Source organism: Pholcus phalangioides, unplaced genomic scaffold, assembly GCF_987345545.1.
Source record: "Pholcus phalangioides strain wild (caught in Gottingen) unplaced genomic scaffold, Ppha-v1.0 ptg000009l_1, whole genome shotgun sequence".
NCBI lineage: Eukaryota > Metazoa > Arthropoda > Arachnida > Araneae > Pholcidae > Pholcus > Pholcus phalangioides.
Genome location: NW_028301602.1, coordinates 36,557,550 through 36,580,110, shown reverse-complemented (window position 1 = coordinate 36,580,110; position 22,561 = coordinate 36,557,550). Strand labels below are relative to the sequence as shown.

Below are 22,561 nucleotides of genomic sequence, written 5' to 3'. Positions count from 1 at the left end.
GAACTATAAAAATCTTATGCAATACAGATAGTATAAAAAAAACCCAACTGTTTGGAATCCGCATAGTGATGTATGAAATATCCCAGAATAAAAATGTACTGGCAAAGAAAGGCCAATTTTGGCCATTGGCATATTGTAGACGATCTCAAATTTGCTAGGTGTTGTAGACAGATAGGCTGTAAAAGAAGCGAGAGGAATGCCAAAAATGTGACATATTTATGTCAGAGAAAAGAGTTGAATTATTTTTATCAGTATCATCCGATGTGATGTTTCGCAAGATGAAACCCATATTACCCGTTTGTGTGGGTTCTATATTTTTGATAAAATTTAAAGAAAAAAATTGCTGAAATTTTTTTTATTATCAATAATGCACAAAAAAAAAATCTTAAAAATTCCAAAAAACGAATGCTCGTTTCTGAAAGGGATAAGCGTATGAGAGAAGAAAAATAATCAAACAAATATTTTTAAAGAAGAAAATACCTATTTTATTTTTATACTAATTAGAAACTAAAATGCTTTGACCTCCCTCGTTTTCTATTTGTTTTTGGAACTAAGTATTTTAAATTTTCTTATCTAAAACATTACTACATTACTGATTTCTCATTTAAATCATTACTAATGATTTCAATGATATAAGTTTTACTTTATAGCTGTGTGTTATGTGATTTTCTGTAACTTCAGTATTCAGTTTAAAAGTTTTAAGTCCCATTCCTTTCTTTAGAATTAAAGGTTATATGCAATGTGCTGAAAATATGGTGATAGCAATCCAAGATTGCAAAAAAAAAAAAAAAATCTGCATACTTTGCTAATAATTATTTTCTTCCGGATTCTATCTGTGATCGACTGTTTCTTGTAGATGTGAATAGCAAGCCTTTTCCTCAGCATGAGATCCATTGTAGCTGGGTGACTCAGCCGCACAGTTGCCCTGAGAATAACATAAACTCTGTCATTAGGAGAAGTGGGCTTGTTCAGTAAACTTGAGTCATGTATGGATGAATCCCAGGCAGCTGTTGCACATACCTGCAAAAAAATATGAATTTCAGGAAAAATATTTTCAAATTATATCAAATGTTAAAAAAAACAGAATTCCAGATTGAATTCAAAATCATCATTGCTGGTCAGTGATCACAATCATGCACATGTATTCTGAATTTTTATTTTTGTAATATTATTGTGCTATTAGAAGAGAAATCAGACCCCATCACATTCATTAATAATTTGCAAAAGACAATCAAACAATCATTAAATTTGAAGTTGTCTATTGCCCTGATTGCAAAAACAATGCTAAATGAACAGATATTCAACATAAACTTTGTAAAATACATAAGAAAATTCAATTAAAGTGAATTTTACTTCAAAATGTTGCATTGTTACAATCATAAGAAATTATTATTGACAAAATCACCAAGAATAGGCATGAAATATATTAATCAAGTATACCTCTTTCTCACAATATTTGACTATGGGCAGGTTAAACAACTGACTACCATGTTCCTTGGGTAAGATGGAATTTGCTCCTGCTACACGAACCTCATTCTCTCCAGTTGATTGAACACTCATGTCATCAGCTGCAAAATTAAAATTTTTTCTTAATAGCACGAACAAGCAAATCTAAATTTATTCATGCAAAGATGCATGTAAAATGAGTTGACATTAGTTGAAAATTTGATACACTGTTTCCCTCCTCAATCATTAATTCATCCCTCATTACCAGGGAATTATAAGCATCACTACTAAACCACACACGTACCCCGTGAACATTCTTCTGCGGAATTTCTAACAAATTGTTTGAGTGTTGAGTGTGTATAATGTGTGGCCTGAATGAATTTATGAAGTCATTAACAGAGTTTCTGCAATTGGCGATGCCCAACATCAGGAATTATATATACTGCAAATATTTCTTTTGTTTAATCGGTGTAAAAATATTTTCTATCATATGTTTTTTTATTTTGTTGGACAGATTCGAACAAATAAGTTATTACTTTGTTTTTTCTTTTTTACTTGGAATTCCGAATAAGTGAAATATATGATCAAGACACTCACCATTTAGATCAAGGAAAATCACTGGCATATGTTTCTCCATTCCTAAAGGTGGATCCCTATAATACATTTGAAAATGTTAAAATTCAGATATTTATTAAGATATTATTCTTATTTTTATCCATTATTTTATCTTAAAAGCTGTGTAAGAAACTTTTTATTCTTTTGGTAACATAGATTTTTGGAACTTGATATTATAAAAATTCACGATACTCTACACAAAAAAAATGTAACTTACATTCCACAGTAAGCACCTTTGATAAATATTTTAATTTCATGTATAAATTTTGATTTAATTTTCTCATTACAACATTTTTGTAACATTATCGTTATATACAAAGGCTTATGAAATTTGGCTTACAGTTGATAATCAAGTAAATAATGAAAAATCAGTTTATACAAATACAAATACAACGCCACAACAGGCAAAATGCCCAACGAGGTGGCTGATAAAATGATGCCCATAAAAATATGGATGTCATATATTAAAAAAAAAAAACAGCAACCCAATTAAAAATGCAATTAACACAAATTATAAACAATATATACACATGATAAAATATTATACAATGCCCATAAAGAATACCTATGGTTGTCTTATTCTAAGAATGGATAGCTTCTCGATTTACCCCAACATGTTTATCGTATTTCTTTTTAAACGTGCCAATTGTGTTACAATTTACTACCTCCGGGGGTAAGCTATTCCATTTATTAACAACCCTATTAGAGAAAAATTCCCTGCGACACCATAACCTTGCATTGTCCCTCACCAATCGATACTGGTGTCCCCTTGTAAAAGCAGTCGATTGGCGGTGTACTAAAAGTTCATGGTCCATCCTATTCATCCCATTGAAGATTTTGAACACTTCAATCATATCTCCTTGACACCTACGTTCATCCAATGTAAACATATTCAAAAATCGTTTGTTTGCATTTGTTAATTTTTTTTATATAATAATACCAAAACTGTCCATATTATTCAAATTTGTAAGCGATCAAATGAAAATATTTACTTCTCTACAGCTCAAAACATTTAGATAGTCAAACACGAAGGAAAAAAGACTCACTAACCATTCCTGAGGTGCTCCAGGTATTGCAGAGCCGGGTACAGGTACAAGAACAATATTTCTTTCTTCAGTGAGACATACCCATTGATCGATGAGGCTCTGTTCTCTTTCAATATCTTGATCAGTTTTATCTAGAATAAAAATCATTACTTGAACTAGATCTTTCAGACAGAATTCACGACCAGTTCAAAATATTCATAATATATGTCATTATTTTTAATGAGTTTGTGTGTCTCACTAATGGTCTGTTAATTATACAGGATGTCCTCTAAGTGCTAATGCTGCCTTTATTTCATAAACCGTCCATCATAGAGGTATAACTTCGATTTAAAAAATGCTCAAAAGACGTTCAAAAATTACCTTGTACCAGTTTTGAGAGTGAAAATACAGCGTGTAACAAAATAAAAATATAAATTTTTATACAGTCCCCCGTCTTCTAACTTCCAATTGGAAAGTTGTCCTGCCTTTTCTGAGCCCGACAAAAAAAAAAAAATTCCATATTTCCAAGTGCAATATTCGCTGATATATTCGAATTGAAAGAAAGGAAAGTCAGGAAAGGACAACGTAAATGAGAGAAAGGAGCTTTGTCCGTTAGTTTTTTGTTGTTTCATAACTTTTCTCTGAATTTTTGAATTCAAATATCTTGGCAAATATTGCACTTGGAAGCATGGAATTTTTTCTGCTGACCTCAGAAGATACAGGGAAACAACTTTCTAATTGGAAGTTGGAGGACAAGAGGACAGTATAAAAATTTAGATTTTTTTATTTTGTGACACCGTATTTTCACTTTCAAAACTGGTACAGGGTAAGTTTTGAAAGCCTTTTGAGCATTTTTGAAATTGGAATCATACCTCTACGACGGACGGTTGATGAAACGAAGGTCGTATTAGCACTTAAAGAACATCCTGTAAAAAAAATATTGTTCTTTATTTTGTTAGATTAGTTTAGTTACCTATGCTAACAGAATTTGTGGCAAAATAAACAACCGAAAACCATACTCATGCATATACACATGCTATGAAGTATAAATGCTATGTATCAAGCCATTTCAAAATGACTGGATTTCATATGGCTTACTTATAGCATGGCCGACTAGACATTGTTTTAGTGGGCTATGCTTATAGTGTGTGTGAATAATCTCTTTGGTAAACCATCAGCGACTTTGGTTTTGAATATTTTTTCGCTTTTATATTTATGTCCTACAAGTGCATAATTATCATACATTTGAAGAAAAATTGAAATTAAAAAAAAAGTTTCAGCATCACGTTAACATCATACCTTTCTTATTGATGACTTTCTGTATCTGGCTATCAAGATATTCACGTCTCTTCATCAAGGCTTCAGACCATTTCTCTCGCAGTAAAGAGAGGTCTTCCTCTTGGTAACTGTCCAAGGGTTTCTGTAATTTGCTTCTGGAGTATATTCCACCCATAGAAACACTAGTTATGGCTTCACATATTATGGGTAATGTACCGGAGTTGTGGACAGGCTTTACTGAGATGACAACTCTGCGTTGTTGACCCTAAATAGTAAAATGATTTGTGAGTACTTAATTTTGTTTATTCAAGATTTCAACAGTCGCTATTAGAAAATCCTTGGTTGGCATTGTTCTGGCCATTATAATGGTTAATTTCTAAGTACTTAACTTGAAGGTTGATTAAATTTTTGGGTTGCGTGCTTTAGTCCAAAGACGAGGATTTTTTTTAGAACAACCAATAAAATTTTATTTTTCAACTCTTAACTGGCGTGGAGGGAGGGAGGGTCATTTCGTACCCCTACGCATTGCTTATCTTGCCATTCTTTGAGAAAGAAATGTATCTGGACCAAGACCGTAGCGAGGGGGGAATTTGGGGTCTGGTCTCCCTCCGAAATGTGAAACAATGACTGAAAAAAGGGGGGGGGGTGAAGATGGCCAAATCTATTGTTATGTTACTGTCCTCCCCCGAAATGCAAGTGATCCCCCTCCGAAATCGAAATTTCTGGTTACGGGATTGATCTGGACCATCCTACTTTCACTACCTTTCAAGCTGGTTGTTTACATGTATTTGACAAATTTATGACGTTGTTCTACCTTTTCCTCCCTTTAATGAGGATCATCGATCAAAGTTTTCGTGTGGGACGAAATGACCCCCGCTACACCACTTGAGTAAGGCTTTTCCTGTCTGACGGCCCCGAAGTGTTCAGATCGGAATGGCATCTCGAAAAAAAGTCAGTTATTTCTATAACGATTTAAAATTAATCGTGGAATATCGGATATCTTATTTGAACATGTGGACGGTGCTGTTAGTGAATTAAGTACATAAAATGTGTGCAATAAACATGTCGTGGTGCTGGTGTGGCAAGACTTTTTCCAACTTCGAATAAGACTAACTTTGGTGCTACAGAGCTATAAAAAAAAAAATATATATATAGAAAAAAAAAATAGGGACAAGGTTAGTGAGTGACCTAGAGCGTGTGAAAGTTTATGAATGACCAAAATAGTGACCTAGAACACCTGCAAGTATGTGAATGACCAAAAGAATAATCCAGAGCATGTGTAAAAGATCAAAAGAGTGACCTATAAAGCAAAGAACCATGTCAGTGAGCGATCAAAAGAGTGACCAACAGCGTGTGCAAGTATGTGAGTGACCAAAAGAGTGTGCAAGCATGTGTGACCAAAACAGAGTGACTCAGAGAGAGTGTGAGCATGGGAGTGATAAAAAATGACTTAAGAGTCACAGGTGTACTTGCAGGGGGTGGGGGGGGGGAGCAAGCGGAATGTAGCACAGGGTGGCGAATTCGGGCAAAGAGTAATCAAGAAAATTAGGAATGTAGGACTAGAATGGTAGAAGGGCGGCAAAATCTGTGTAACCCACAGGCGGAAAAACTATAAATGTGCCTCTGACCACGATGCCAGTAAAGGATTAATAACATACTTGTCTTAGCTGATAGACTCCACCAGTGAAGATATCCGGCCGAGGTACAATCTCAACTGGTGCATATTCACCACTCTCATTCAACTCCTGTATCTCAACCCATAATTCAATCTTTCGTATTAATTCTGACCACCTGCAATAAAAATTTCAAAATTAAGTGTTGTTCGCCAATTATTTAACAAAAACGAAAATGCCCAAAAATAGTAATCAGAGGAAAAAAATTTATTTAATTATTAAAAAAAATTTAAATTTAGTCAAATTTTTTGAAGTGGGAAAAAAACTACGAAATAGGAATTTACAAGCCATAATTACTTTCACTGAATTAATTATATAAGAAAGGGGAAAAAACTTAAATATTGCTCATTCGAAATTCTTAGATAAATGAAATCTGACCATTTCAAGAAATTCCTTGTAATGACGAGAGGATCAGAAAGGATCTCTTGAAGGAGGGGGGGGGGGGTGGGGTGTTCAGGTTATGTCATTTATCTTTGCTGTTTGAATATGTAAGTACACAATAATAATAATAATGTGAAATTATTGAATTCTCTTATTTTTTTTAAGTCAGCATGAAATGAAATCTCTATTATAGTGCGACTAGTCATGTGATGACCCCTTTGAGAACTCCTTCAAATTTCACATACTCACACATATTATGATTTCAAAATATTTACCTGTCAGCCAAACTTCTCGACCTGAGCAGTTGCACATCAACCTCCCATCCGGGCTTAGAAGAGCTAAATCCAGCACTCCGATGACCCCAGACTTCAATTGATAATGCACCCTCAGTACAATGTTCCACAAACTCTTCCGTGACATTCAACGCAAATTCCTGGAAAAGCATCATCACAAGTATTAATAGTGGGGGAATAAATATTTTTCAGCCATTCTAGATGTTATTTTTAACCTTAGTGAGCTCAGCCTTCATTTTAAGGATTGTGGGTGTTTTTACCGTTGAAGTCAAAGATGAGGTCTCCATGAGGTTAAAAAACAGAATATCTATAGCGAGAAAAAAAGCAATGCTCACATTTGTGCGTATAAGGTTTGAAAGGGATAAGTAGCTTGGGATTTGAGGGAAATTTTATAATCTGTGTTTTTTCTTTGGCTGACTCTTAATAATACACAGAATCAATGTGTTTTTGTAAGCCTATACCAAATCTTACACTCACCATCTCATGATCAAACATGAAAGTCATGCAGTCTTTTCCTTTCCTTGAAGCAGGATATTCTGGATTAACAACTGGTGGTACCACAACAGAATCGGGATGACTCCAGAAAACATACTGACAAAACACAAAGTTAGAGAGGGATGGTGGTAGACCAGTTGCAGCTTTGATGCAGACCTACAGTAATTAAAAGAGAGGAAAAAAGGAAAAAAAAAAAAAATAAGTACGTAACTATATACTAATATTTATATAAAATGAGATTTTGCTTTCTCACATTTTAACAAAAAATATTCAGTTCAGAATATATGAATTAGGGTTTACAAGAAAATTCCTCAATATCAGCGATTAATTTTTAATGGGAAATTACATATAATAATTTTGAAATTATTTCAAGTTTTATGGGGGGCGGGGGGAGGACTTTTTCCGAACATTTAAATATTTTCATACCTTTATTTTCATCTGGCGACCTACAGCAAGTTCTTCATCATTTCCATCTTGGCTACTTTCTTGCTTTGCTTCTTTCTCAATATTTGTATCAGAGGTCTCTGTTGAAGACTCGGGAATATTTTCATCTATACGACATAATTCGACATGGAGACGACCAGCAACCTAGTGTTTATGAATGAATAAATTGCAAGTTAAGAAATCTTTTAAAAATACAAAAATGCAATTTAATGTATAACAGAACCAAAAATTTATTGTCTCTTTAATTCAGTCAGGATTTTTCTGTTTGAATATTAGGGGAACAATGAAAAAGAATTTCCCCCTGAACAAAACTTCTTTTTAACTGAATACTTCTAAAATCTGTAGCGTTAAATTTCAAAACATTAGTAATTATTTAAAGAAAATTGTTTACCTCTCCCTGCTGACTGATGATAGGAACTTGATAGTCTAATTTAACATCATGGAAAAGAACATCAAGGAAAACATTAGCCACTCCTATAAGGTTGTGATTTTCTTGTGACTCGTAGAAAGGATCAGATCCCTTTGGTGGTCCTTCATCCTGAATAAATAAATAAATAAATAAAAATTGAAGTTCAAGGGCTATTGTATGCCACCACCTCCAAAAATTTCCGCCTGGGGTAGTTGCCTCTCTTGCCACCCTTATAGTTCTGGTCTTGGTGGGAGTGAAGGGCGCACGGTAAGTATGTGAAAAGACAGTGTGTCACAAAATAAAAAATTATAAATTCTTATACTGTCCCCCTGTCATCTATAGTCCTCCTACCACGAGATGAGATTTGGCTACGGCACGTCATGTCACGTCAAACGATTCTATTTTATCCTAGAAGGACATGTCAATCGTGAAAGCTCAGTCATTGATGAACTTTTTTCGATGTGCAATCGTTTTACCAAAAAAAAATTGAATAAAATCATCCGACGTGACATGGCTCAGCGGAAATTCATCTCGTGGTCGGAGGACTATATCTTCCAGTTAAAAGCTGTTGCCCTGTGCCTGCTAAGACCAACAAAAAATTTCTATGTTTTTAACCAAATATATATATACTATATATATATATATATAGTATTTTCCGAGTTATTTTAATTCAAAATCGAGTCGGAAAAGTCGGGACAGAGCAGTAACGGGCAACAACCCTTTCCCTGATGCTGTTCTTTCCCAACTTTTTTCTCTCAACTTATTTTACTCTCAAAACTGGTATATGATGATTTTTGAACACATTTTGAGCATTTCTTAAATTAGAACCTCTAAATCAAAGGCTCTGCGGCGACTCGAGGAAAACAATAAAACAATATAAATCAGTAAATTTGATAAATAAATAAAAAAGGCCTACAAGGTTCTGCCATAAAAATTATGTATTATATACAAAAAAGGGCGCCTCGAGTCAAACAGGGCTCCGCCATAGAAATTATATACTGGATAGGGCTCCGCGAGTCAAAAAAGGTTGAGCACGGCTGCTCTAAATCATACCTCTACGACGAACGATTAATGAGATAAAAGCCGAATTAGGACTCACAGGGTATGCCATTGCCAAAGCACAAAGTGCTGCCAATTCGGGAAATGGCCGAGAAGTTTTTCCGAAGCCTGATTTTCAGAAATGATCCGGGCTTTGGCCGGCCAATTCGCGAAGTGGCTGGAGATCTATGACCAAAGTTTTGTGCTGATGTGAGACGGTCCGGTAGGTGTCAAATATATTTTTTTCATCGCCTATCTGTGATACGTGACTATACATAGCAGATGTATTGAATCAGCTCCATTTGACAAGAGAGAGAGAGAGAGAGAGACAAAAGAGAAATTACAGAGAAAAAACTATTTGTATATAATAATATAGAAATATAATTTTTTCTGTCAAGGTTCGAAAAAAAAAGAACATTACCGCACCGTGACTGCGGTTTGATGGGCTGCCATAGGCCACGTGGACATAATCATCACGAAAAAATACGTGAACTTGGCGATGACCCCGAATCATGTCTTTTGTTATTGAACTTTGGCCAGGAATCTCCGGCCACTTTGCGAACTGGCTAGCCAAAGCCTGAAATTCGGACATTGGCCAGGTCAATTAACAACGAAATGGCCACAGTTAGCGAATCGGCCAATTTCGGGCTTTGGCAGTAACATATATATATGCAGCCTCGAAGCGAGGGAAAATAGCGGGAAATTATTTCTTGTAAAAAGGGAAAGTAAATTTATTAACATTTCAGCGCGATAAAAATCAATTGCAGTCACAAGGAAATGAAAAATTTTCATTGCAACATGTAGAATTTGATATGGAAACGTGACTGGATGAATAATTAATAGAAAAAATCCAAAACCTCTAACAATTTCGAATATGTCAATTCATAAAATAAGTAGTTTTAATAACAGTTTCTGACTGAATCGTTGTTAAGATTTTACGGTTTTTACCAGTCACTTCGTCAAGCTACCATTTTTACATTTATCATTGAAGCTTTTTCACGCTTAACAGATTCGCGAACTTTTAAAATAACTAAAAAAAATATTGCCCTGTTTCATCAACATGTGATATAATTCAAAAGAGAAGGTTAAAAAAAAACTACCTCACAGTAAACACTATGCACTGTATGCACCTTTCCTGAAAAGTTTTCACTTAACAGTGAAGGAGAGAAAATCACCACATTTTGTAAAAAAAGAGTGTTGATTTGGTTAAACAAGTATTTCAAATACATCTCATTTGGCTGACGCTTCACAAATCTGGTGACAAATTTGCCAACATAGTGCGCGAAGCTAACACGTATTAACAAGAACTTATAACATCACACTACATGGGAAGAAAAGTGTCAATCGTGAAAGAAGGCTGAACTTGGTGTCTAAAGGGATTCAATATTTCAGTTCGTTTTCGAAAAGCTGCAACCTTCAGTTGGGGAAGAGATTTACTTTCGTTGTGTGTTTGGCTCGAAATTGACCATTACAAAACTGACACGTCACAAAAATGCAAAGCGTTATAACTCCCTAAATATTCGTCCGATCCTATTTTACATTAGTAATAAATCCATTATATACCAATTCCTTTCCTTATTTTTTTATGGTTTCAGAAAGTACATACATCTTAATGTAATTTCAGTACAAAATATACGGCTATATAAACATAATACTTTTTTTTATCTAAAGTAGAAAGAGACGATTCCTTGTCGGTGTCGTGTTTATTGACAGCTGCCGGAATTTTACGCGTATTCAGAGATTTATAAAAACGCACCAAATTGAGAGTATCCGAAATAAAATTCAAAGAGAGTAAAAATTATTCGGTTTCGATCGGCAAGATTTTATCTTTTTACAAACCGTTAAAGTCAAGACATACTGTATATTTTTCCCTTATATAATCAACCATTTTATCTAATTAAAATATATACTCTAATTAATTAAATTGCTGTGCTGATGTATTGCTCCAATTAAAAATATGCTAATAAAACCAATTAAAATTGGTTTTCCTAAATTTTTTTTCAACATGTTTTTATGAGGGTGAACCACAGGGAGTTAACGTATTTCCAGTTATTGTCATAAAACAAGTACCACACAGCGAACCTTCTTTTTCCTCACTTTTAGATAAATCACGTTATTCAAGTTTCATCGTAAAACGTTAAACGTCAAAAGCTTTTTTGAAACGTTTGAGGGGAAGCTAGCAGCATATGCACACTGAATGCTGATTATGCATTGTCCTTTATAAATTATGATTTATGATGCTCCAGTGAAAAATGTGACCACAGTTTTCTTTCTTTAAATAGGAAATTCAAAATGCCATGCTCCATATATCGAGCGTGACGTCACTTGCCTAAAAGACACCAAACGTTAATAATAACTTACTGCCCCCTTGTTCTAGGCATTGAACTCGGAGGTTTTCTCACGCGTAGCCTTAAAATAAGAAATTGTCACGAAGCTTTTGTTTAAAGATATAGGTGGACGGTCAAATTCATTTTGCGAGTTGATGTTGTTTCTGATGTGCATTTGCAAGAAAAAGAAAAGAAAAAAAAAGGGAAAACTAATTCAATTTTTTTTTCTTGTTTTACCTTCATGGGCAGATTTTTGTCTTTCCTGTCTTGATACATGTCTCGCATGTCTATCAGCTTATTCTCCAGCTTCTCCATCGACCAGACTTGAGGGTTCTTGTTCTTCCTTTTGACTAAAACGGCAGGTTCACTGACGAACGCACCTTTCTGTGATATTCGGAAAAGAGGTTGAAATGTTTTATTAAAATCAAAATCAATGTTTTTGCAAAAATTTCTCATTCTCAAACAAGATATGTTGTATGCTCGACTTACTTTTCTATTCGGGCTGAGATTAGCTGCAGGTATCTGTAAAGTTACTTTGAATTCCGTTTGCTTTCCCATCTCCTCGGCCAAGAAATTCGCTTCCCTGACGAGTCCATTGGCTCTTATGATGTCTTCTCTTAATTTGGCGAGACTTTTCTTGAACAGCTCCTCTCTGATGAATATAAAAAAAAAATAAAAGTAAAAATCTGTTATTTTTTAGGTTTTTGTCATATACAGGGTGGTTATAATTAATCCAACACTACTGCGACCCCATGTAGAGCCCGTTCTGGAGGGCGTATTTCGTTGAAAATTGGTACGTTTATTATACGTTATATGAATCATGGGGAAACTGCAATAAAAAAAATATAGTTCAATTTTACACAACAAGGTGCAAAAAATTGGGCTTAAAAAACAAGAATCACAAATTTGAAACATAAAACTTCATTTGCAGCTTTAGTTCCATGTGAATTTGTTCAATCATAGCATTTGTTTAATGTGAATTTGTTCAATGTGAAGGAATTGCAGCAACATGGCGTGTTATGTTTACTTTCAATTCATGCAGAGTCATAGGCTTCCTTCATGGACTTGATACTTCAGGAATCCCCATAACCAGACGTCGCAGGGGTTCATATCCGGAGAACGGGGAGGCCAGGCATTCGGAAAACCTCTCGAGATTACCCGAGCATCTCCAAAGAGGCACGAAACAATTCCTTCCTCCTACTCTACATAGGTCTGAGTAGGCCAGTAAGGGGCGTTGCACCTTCTTGCATGAAGACAATAGTCTCTAAACATTCTTTAAGGCAGTGAGTTGTTCCTGAGAGGTACGCAATAACGGTCATTCGTGATAGATCTTTAATAAGGGACCTTGGGGTAGAGCATTTTTCAAAACGCTAAGCATGTGATCGACGCAAATGAATGCATATTAAACAAATAGTTATTAAATGAAGTTTTATGTTTACCATTTGTGTTTCTTGTTCCCTGGTGGTCGAAAATTGGAGTATGTTTATTTCATATTTCTTTTTCTCGTGATCTATGCAACGTATACATGTCTAAAGAGTTTTAACGATGTATGTCTACCAGAAAGGACGCTACATAGGTCTGAGTAGTTTCAGCTCATTTACAACCACCCTACTCACCCATCAATGTACCGTTCTGAAAGGTATGGAAATATTTGCTGAAGAATAACTATAATTTATAAAATGGTGAACTATTTGTTGAGTTTGCTCTACTCATGGATATAGTCACCTGTCTTGAGCCCATTTATCAATTTTCGATTGAACGTTGAAAGTTGGAGTCCCCACTGGTGTTGGTTTGCTCAAACCCAGGGGGTCGAACGGTGAATATGGTCCGTACGGGGTTGTTGGCGACATTTGATTCCGAAGCATCTGCAGTTGTTTCTCATACATCTTCCGCTGTTTCTCAAGAGCATCTGTGAAAGAAGAACAATCTTGATCAACATTTATCATAAATAAAAATTGGCGGGATGACAAAAAAAATTTCCCTGAAGTACCTTTGTTTCGTTTATGGGAAACGAGTTCAAGTATGCTGGTGAAAATTACAGCTATTTTAAATTAATTATTGTACTTGAGTTATTTAAATATTCTATACCTAATAAATCGGTAAATTTGAGGTAGAAATGATGCTGATATTTTCGTATACAATTAAAAAACTACAACACGAAATTTGAATGTGCAATAGCAATATTAATAGGAAAATAGTGGAATCACTTAATCTAGTTGTTATAATAAAATCCATTAACTCGCTGAAATATTAAAATGAATATAATAATAGGAAAATATCTAATATTGCCAGATTTATACAGTATTATGCTATTTTTAGAAAAGCCTCTCCACCGAGAGCGATCAGGCCTGCAACATTTAAAAAAATACACGCATGACACAACAAACTAAATCAAAAAGCAAAAAACTAAAAGCAAAAAAACTAAATCTGCCGAATTGTCTGCTTCCGAATTCGGAAGACAGATAGCAGCACTATTTGAAGACATCACAAGCAATCCTAAGAAACAAACTTCATGTTAATTTTACAACACATACATGTACATTTCAGCATATACTCAAGTATTGGAAATTTCATCGAAGGATATGAACGAGAGGCATGTGTGTGGTTCAGAAAGAAAATATTATGCTTCTTACTATTTTTATCTTCCTCATGTAGTTTCTCAAGAGCAGTCATAGCCGAATTGATAGGGTCGTTGCTCAACTCATTCATAGTCAACTCTTCCCTCGCAAAAGCGTAATCTAGAGCTTTGTCTTCAATGATTGGACTGCTGCAAGGGGAACCTGAAACGTCAGAAAGACAATTCGTAAAAATAGCAATTTTACTCAGAACTTTTATATTATTTCTTTCTATAGTTAATATTAAGAAAAAGGAAAAACCCTGTCATCGGATTTGTAAAAGTTGTATGAAAAAAAAAAGTAATATAATTACTTCGAGAGATAAAAATTTAGATGGAAATGAAACAAAAGCGTGGGAGAAGTTAATGTAAAAGCGTGGGCAGTGTTAGAGCGAGAGAAGAGAGCTGAAATAATTCATATTAAGAAGAAATTATCGAAACTACGTTGAATAAATCCTATTAGTCACATTAAAGGATGGAAAAAAAAAAGAAGAGAGATTAAAATAGTGACAGGGAATATTCACAGGGACACGTACATGAATAATCGTGTCTCTAAAAGATGTCTCAAAATGAAATACTATCATTTCGTAGTCTTCATGTTTCTTGATTCAGTGTTTCTCAACCGTTTTGATTTCGCGGACCCCCTTGAACATACATCAATGCATCGCAGAAATAGGCAGATGGATAACTTGAAGTTCAAGGAGTGGGGGGGGGATCGAAATACTTAGCACCCCTTAAAAAAGGAAAAAATATTCATTTCTATGTTTCTTTAAATCTAGATTTGTTTATTTCATGAGTCGCGCAGGAAGTCGCCATATTGGTTAACTTGGACACGGTTTGTATATCCCTCAAAGAAAGAGGTAAATATCACGTGATCCAAAAAAGTTTCATTAAAGAAAACCCGGGCAGCGCCGGGTATTATAGCTAGTACTAGATATTAGTCAAACGCATGTTCATGATGAGCAAGGCCTGGATGTTGTTGCCCTAAAATACTTTAAAAATGTCCTAAAATTCAAAAAGTTCTCTTGAAAAAATCGGTTATGTACGAATGTTGAAAAAAAAGTTTTGACTGCATCAAAAATCATATGCAAAATTTTTCCCTCAAGTTTCTTCTTCTCTCTCGTTCATCAAAAACAACAATAATAAAAATTTCATCAAAATAACAATTTTTCTAATAAATGAGTTATAATTAATGAATCGGTTAGGAACAATGGCGTTATAGCACCAAACAAGGGTGGGACTGACAGGGCTCCGGCTTGTTCTGAGACGATTCTTATCATTTTTTTTCCAAAAAAATATACTTTTGAGAGGCCCGCGAAGAATGTAAACTGAAGGGCCCTATTGCTAGATTTAGGGGGAGGGGTGGGAGGAATGGGGTTTTTTGCAGTAAAAAACGAAAAATGCCTCCCCCGAGAAAATCCTGTATGCCTATGGTTAGGAAGCCAAAAAAGCATCTTTTACTTTATTGTTCAAGAAATTCAAGCATATTTTTTTCATAAGTGCTCAATGCAATCAGTATTCTCTCTCATATAATTTTTTCAATCTTTTCCTTTGTCGAAAAATTAAAAAAAATCAAAATATCGGGAAAATTGTATTCGATTTTTAAAGAGCCCCTTTGACTTCTTCCTATCATTTCTCATTTAGCCCTCATTTGAGGGCCCCCAGGTCAAATACCAAATGAATAAAAGACGCCTGCTCTATGTCATAGATCAGGGGTTCTTAACCTATGGGTCACGACCCAAACTCGATTTGCAAAGGCTTCCTACATGAGTAGATCTTTTTTTGACAAAATTTTCAATGACAATTTTCTTTTCTGCTATAAATGCATTCATTACGTCATCAGCGCTGAGTTGCGAAACTGATCTTAATGATTTTGGGTCACGGCTGAAAAGGGTTAAAAACCCTTGTCATGTCCTCTTCAAACCTGAGACAAAATTAACCATTAAAATTTTTTTTTTCGATTGATTTGTGTTTATTATATGTCAAAATACCCTTTAAAAAGATATTGAAAAAATTAATTTTTTAATTAATTTGGGTCAATAGCTTTATTATTTCCATTTGAGTTGGGTATCCTTACGCATACCTTAAGTCCTAACTTGAAAAAATAATCATTAAAACCATTTAAAAACCATAAAAAACCGTTAAAAATGAAGGTATCTTTGGAACGACGAGGTTAAAGATACTATTTATGTATTTCATTTTAATTTATGCTTTATTCTGAAACGCGCCTACCTTAAAAGGAGCCCTTTAAAACCTTTCGTAGGGGTACTTAGACCACCTTTGAGCACAGACTACCTTTAGTTAAAAAGTCCATCAGAATGTCAGAGGGGGTGGACAGCCAAATGAACTAATTTGAAATACTTGTGCGATGTTGGGAAGTCATAATCAACCATAAAAAATGGTCCTACCCAACAGTGACCATTTTTGATTTTTACTGGTGGAATAAATAGAAAGTCTGGTGGGCTGTATGACCCACCTGTTAGCATGTTAAACAAAAGCTCGTAATAAACAGGAAGTTCTAGAAACCATGTTAAAAAATTGGATTAAGGGACAGAAACAGGGCATTTTATACAACAGGAGGAGACGTGTAGGTTTTTAACAAGCCTAAATAACCATCAGGTTTATTCGTTTTGAATCGGGCAAAAGAAATAAAAAAAGTATAGAGATAATAATAATGATGATGATAATCCGCCTGTAACGAGAAGCAAAAAAGGAGGGGGAAAGAAAAAAAGTAGCCACCATAAAATAACGATTTGGGTTATGTGTGTGTCGTTTTGTGCTTACTTTTCTTCAAGCTGATGTCGGTCATGAAGTTTTTCTGCACGCAGCAAAAGGCACCGAGCAGTTTATTGGCAATGTCGAAATCCGGCCACGGTAAGGTCCGAAGGGCGGAAGATGCGTTATACCTGGCTATTGAAACGACAATAAGGCGATGATGATGATTTTGCATGTGCATGCTTCGTTTTCTCACATGCTGAGAAGATTGAATCCTCACTTGATGTCAGAACTGCCTCGGCTGATTATTGACGATGTACATCACTTGTACGCACATCTCAGTTGATTTAAATGGACGGAAAAGCTCAACATTTTCAGGAGTTGTGAAAGATCATAATATCAATTCTAAACTTCATTGGCGCATCTGTTGGAATATTTTATTTTTGTCCCATTTTATGTATAACGATCACGAAGAATAATCATAAACACAACAAATGTGCACATTTTACTTCAGCGGCAGTATTCATAAACTGATAATTGAAAGGAAACGTTCAAATTAGAAATGATTTCGTCAAGCCTTTGTCGTTTTAACAATTTGCCAAAAGCCGATTGGAGTCTACCAAGAAACCTATGCTAAAACTAAGATTCGGATTCAGACCTACTTGAGAGAAGTATAAAATGGCCAACATTCGCAAATCAGTACCTAAAATGCGTGCCCTTCTCCTCAACAAATTCCACATTATATCAGGTTATTTATAATTTATTTTACGAATAGGCGAAGATATATACATAAACTAGTTTGGTTCACCGACACTGAAGATAATTCTAAACTTCAAACACGGAAAAGTTCAGGGCGTTAACGAAATTCACGAAATAATTGGGGGGAAAAAATTCAAAATGTTTTAAGGAAATACTCCATTAAAAAACTAAAGAATTTTTTTTATATCCATTTATGCCGGATCTATGGTGGAATGAATTTTGAACAGCTAATAAAAACATGATTGAGTATTTTACATCATCGAACTCAGATAAGCTATGGATACATTTATTATAAATTATATTTTTAGCTTGATGTTTTACCGTCGATAAAATTATTAGCATCAAGTAATTTTGTATATTGTGATATAAGACCTATACTACACCAATCTGGATTTTTGCAGAATTCCCTACGTTTTTTGGTTAAAAAAAATGAAGCGTCAAGAGTGATGTTGAATTTAAAAATTTAATTCTTTCCAGTTAAACATCTCGTTCTATTGAATTATTTTCTTCTTTTACTTTAATTATTTCTTAATTTCCGTAATGAAGCTATGGTTTATGTAACTTCGAAAGTTAATTTTTAGCTCTTTCGGCTACTTCAAAGCAGCGGCCTATACAGTGACTTTTTTTTTTTTTTTTTAATTCTAGCAGAAATTACGGTAAACATTGTTCAATTGAACTCTTTTACGATTGATTCTTCTTCGTATTTGAATTAGGTGGCGGCAAAACTTGGCAGTTCCGAAATCAAGCTCGAAACAGTATCAGCAAATATTATTTACCCCGTCACCAGAAAAAAAAATAAGCAGAGAAGCGAAGAAGAAAGTAACCAAACGCCGTCCGCCAAACAACATCGCTATCACCACACATAAAACAGAGTATAGAAATTTCACACAATAATGTTCTGACATTGAAATTAGGAAAAAATCTACTGGGGTAATCCCAGAGAAAAGATTCGAATAATATCTCAATATAAAAACTTTTTATGGAACATAAATTTTGTATTTCCGGACAGTAAAATATTTTTGATAGCTCACGCACACACGGACATACATTCACACTAGTTTACCGGTGATATTTGAATAAATTTTTTGTTTCATTTACTGGCTGTAAAGGGGAAGATAAGTATTTTTACATAATTCAATGTCTTACAGTTACAGTTTCAATTAACCTTCAGAGTGCTCCCATCATCCACAGATGATGAGCGTAGTATCTTACTTAATCATTCTGTGATGATATGAATTTTTTTAGTTTTGACATGAAGTTATTAAAATGACGTATAGATGGCGCACGCAAATATATTAGTTTTTCTTCATTATTTATTTTCATTTGGTGACACTCATGCAGTGTTTATCTTAAGGCCACTACACATTACTCTGACGTGATCCTACGTCACTTCAGAGTAGTATGTAGAAGGTGTAGATAGGTTTCACTGTATTTGCATCCTATGAGTTTCAGTGGCATCTATCTTTTATAAAAAAAAACTTAAAAAAGAGAATTTTTTTTATGCTGCCGTTGTGAGAGAATCATTTCTCCGATTTTCCCCGCAGTCTAAAAAGGTTAATGAATAAGTTAAAGAAAGAACAGTTTTTTTTCCTTTAGAAGATCAGAAAACAAAAAAATTTAAATTTTTTGAAGACATATCGAATGTTTTCTACATCATGTGGATGTAATCTGGTTAGTGACCAATCGTTTATTTATTAGGATTAATTTAATGAGTCGATTTTCGTATGCAGGTAGAAAAAAAATACGAAGTTACTTGTATAAAGAATAACATTAGAAACTAATTTTTATGCATTTTAATTTTTGGATAGTATAGGTATATAATCATGATTGCCATTGGAATTTCAAATTAAGATTGTCGATCGATTCCGCAATTTAAAATGCTTTGACGCAAGACTATTTAAATACCAAAACATGAGCAGGGGGGGAGGGAAAGAAGACACCGAAAGCCTTTTGCGATTAAAAGTCAACTCACATCCGGATTTGGGACAATTCACTCTGAAGAAGTGGTTGTTCCCCCAAAGTATGCGATCTCCGTGCCTGAGTTGCATCGGCTCACTGATGACTGAGCCGTTCACGCATGTCCTGTAAATGACCAAAAGAAAAGAGAATAAATAATACATTTAGAAGAATATCATAAATTAGGTTTGCGGAGCAACAAACCTTACAAAAAAAAATCTGGTTCAGTATTTTAATAGTCATGGCTGGTGAGAGATTTCAAGAAATCTTTTGTGATTTTTATAAGTTATTGTACATATATACAGGGGTGTCCTATAAATCCTGACTCGACCTTGTCGTAGAGGTATGGCTTCAATTTAAAAAATGCACAAAATGTGTTCGGAAATCACCCTGTAGGTCTACTAGTTTTAAGAGTGAAAATACAGTGTGTCACAGAAAAAAAATCTAAACTTTTATACGGTCTCCTGGTCCTATAACTTCCAATTAGAGAAATGCTACCTGGAAAAATATTCAGATTACAAAAAGTCCGATAATCTTACAAAATTTTTTGACTGAGATACGAGAAATCAAAATCATGACTTTCTCCACTATCTATCACCTAAACGTCATCACTAGAGCCCGGATAAGGGCTGTCTCATCCCTTTGAAGTCACTCTTGCCACCTTGACTCAGTGAGCGTGGCCACGGATCAGGTGCGTGATATCACTACTCTAATACTTTCTAAATAAAGTGCGACCTTCAAATACCGAGGTAGCCAATGGCAATTAGCAGGTTATGTCAGGGCGATGACGCCAGATGGTAGCGACTCCGGCAAGTAACACGACAGCCCTTATTATATGCCCTAGGGATTATTTGCACTTAAAAAGTGGCGAAACATGCTCTTCATAAAAAGAAGCAAATAGGCATTCGAAAATGACAAAATATTCATAAAAAACTCTTAATATGCACTAAAAATCTTGAAAAAGTTATAAATTCTGAAATATGTACAAAAAGAAAATAAAATATTCATTAAAAATTACTATGTAAAAAAAAAAGATATATTTTTTAAAATGCATATTTTCTATTTCTCACTGCATATTCATTTGCGCAAAAAAAAAAAAAAAAAAAAAAAAAAAAATTAGAAACATCTCTATTATAATTCAATAACTCCCATCTGCGGAAGAAATAATGATGTTGTGAAAATATTTTGGCAATATTTATTTGAAAAATTATAAAAAAAAAGTGATTAATCTTAAATAATCCTTCAAACGTATATGCACTCATTCGGAAAATTTGATTTTAGGCATTTATATGCATTACTACTAAAAAAAGGCCAAAATATGCAAATGCATATGCACATTTACATTTGCATATAAATGTAGGTTCTAGTCATCACTTTTTCTGAGGTTTAAGGAGCCGTCTCTTGAAAAATGCACCACAATATTTTCTCAAATTTTCAAATGACAGCTCTTTAAATCTATGAAAAAAGTGATGATGTTTGGGGGGGGGGGGTGGATAGTGGGGAAAATATATGATTTTTATCTCGTATTTTGGCAGATAAATTTTGTAAAAATATCGGACTTTCTGCATTCTGAATTTTTTTCTTGCAGAGAACATATCTCTCTAATTGGAAATTATGACCAGAGAACCGTATAAAAACTTTTTATTTTGAGGCACAATGTATTTTCACTCTGAAAACTGGTACAAGGTGATTTCCGAACACATTTTGAACATTTTTTAAATTGGAACCATATCTCTACGACGAAAAGTTGATGAGATAAAGGCTTCCTCCTCCTCCTCCTAACCAGATCATGGCTAGCCGCATTCTAACAGGTGGTCGAAGAAGACTAGGGCCATGTTAGAAAATGTGAACCTAACTTTAAACGGGTTTCTGTGCAATGCTTGATATAGTGCTGCCATCTCCTATCGGTTTTTCAAGCTATGAGTGAAGGGTTATGATTAAATAATTGTATTGTTGTAAGTCTCTATGGCGAGACTTTTTGACGGGTAGATCGGTTCGCATTCGCGCCTCGAAGTTGGAGCCACAGAAAACCATCTTCAGACGACCACCACTGTTTCGACTAAAAGATTGAGGTCGAGTTAGTACTTACAGGACACCCTGTATATACATTATATTCATACGATCTGAATTAGTTTACAAGGATTCATATTGGAAATGGGTCGAGTGGTTAGAAAGCTAACCTCTCCCTGTGCAGGTCTGGGTTTGAATCCCGGTTCGGGCATGGATGCCTACTAACACTAACAAATTCCCTGGACGGATCATGCTGATCCCTTGAGAATTACGCCAGGATTACATTTTAAAAATTTAAAAAAAAAATTGAGTCAGGTATTATAATGGATTTGTGTAGTGCATATCGTTTTTTCCGATTGCTACAGGTGAAGAGAAGTTATATGACATAAGTCTTCTTAAGTCAAATGCTGTTAAAATTTTGTTTAATAAATGTTTAAATGTTTTTTCTTTATGAGATAACAATGTGTAAGGAAATGTGTGAACGATAAAGAGGATAAGGATATATATCTCCTCGAATTAAAAACATATATTATGTGTGTACCGAGCATCGCTAACAGGATGTAGCATCAGATCCGAGTTCTTTATGACCAAGGTGCAATGATGAGACATAATACCGAGACCACTCAGTTGAATATCAGGTTCTGGGGTCGAACCTGGTTGTCCTACAACTGTATTTTCCTATAAAGTAAAAAAAAAAAAATTTCCATGTATCAGTAGTTTTACTGATTAAATATATTAGTTTCGGAATAACGAACTTTTTCAATGTAGGCCTAAATTTTTACCAGAACATTCACATAAATTACTTTGCAAGTTTTCTATACTACAAATTTTTCGATGGAGAGAATTGATATCGTTATACAGACACTATGTTTGAATTGATCAAATTTAGTGAAAAGATACCTATAATAATACTCATTGATTTTACCATCACGTTTAGTATAGCTGGTCGTGTTTTATACCATAGGACATAGTGTTTCTCAACCTTTTTGACATTGTGGACCCTTTGTAGTGAAGTTTAATGCACCGTGGATCTCCCGTGTAGTGCCGATTAATGATCCGCAGACTCCTTGAAGCATCCGAAGG

At 34.5% G+C, this 22,561-nt stretch overlaps 1 protein-coding gene across 3 annotated transcripts in view; it reads right to left on the bottom strand.

Annotated features, from left to right (window-relative positions):
• LOC149082991 (kinesin-like protein KIF13A) overlaps window positions 1-22,561 on the bottom strand; it is a 130,764-nt gene that overhangs the window by 15,154 nt on the left and 93,049 nt on the right. For 2 of the 3 annotated variants that reach the window (XM_089236039.1, XM_089236040.1), the window contains exons 13-29: window positions 22,020-22,156; window positions 19,485-19,594; window positions 16,823-16,948; window positions 14,058-14,204; window positions 13,150-13,333; window positions 11,914-12,076; window positions 11,662-11,808; window positions 8,042-8,188; window positions 7,633-7,794; window positions 7,189-7,362; window positions 6,694-6,851; window positions 6,023-6,155; window positions 4,386-4,629; window positions 3,112-3,238; window positions 2,044-2,099; window positions 1,441-1,568; window positions 802-1,020 (exon numbers count right to left, since the gene is read on the bottom strand). In XM_089236039.1, coding sequence (XP_089092165.1) covers window positions 802-1,020; window positions 1,441-1,568; window positions 2,044-2,099; window positions 3,112-3,238; window positions 4,386-4,629; window positions 6,023-6,155; window positions 6,694-6,851; window positions 7,189-7,362; window positions 7,633-7,794; window positions 8,042-8,188; window positions 11,662-11,808; window positions 11,914-12,076; window positions 13,150-13,333; window positions 14,058-14,204; window positions 16,823-16,948; window positions 19,485-19,594; window positions 22,020-22,156 — 2,562 coding nt within the window. The remainder of the gene's footprint in view (window positions 1-801; window positions 1,021-1,440; window positions 1,569-2,043; window positions 2,100-3,111; window positions 3,239-4,385; window positions 4,630-6,022; window positions 6,156-6,693; window positions 6,852-7,188; window positions 7,363-7,632; window positions 7,795-8,041; window positions 8,189-11,661; window positions 11,809-11,913; window positions 12,077-13,149; window positions 13,334-14,057; window positions 14,205-16,822; window positions 16,949-19,484; window positions 19,595-22,019; window positions 22,157-22,561) is intronic. The other variant, XM_089236041.1, reaches the window with a different exon arrangement.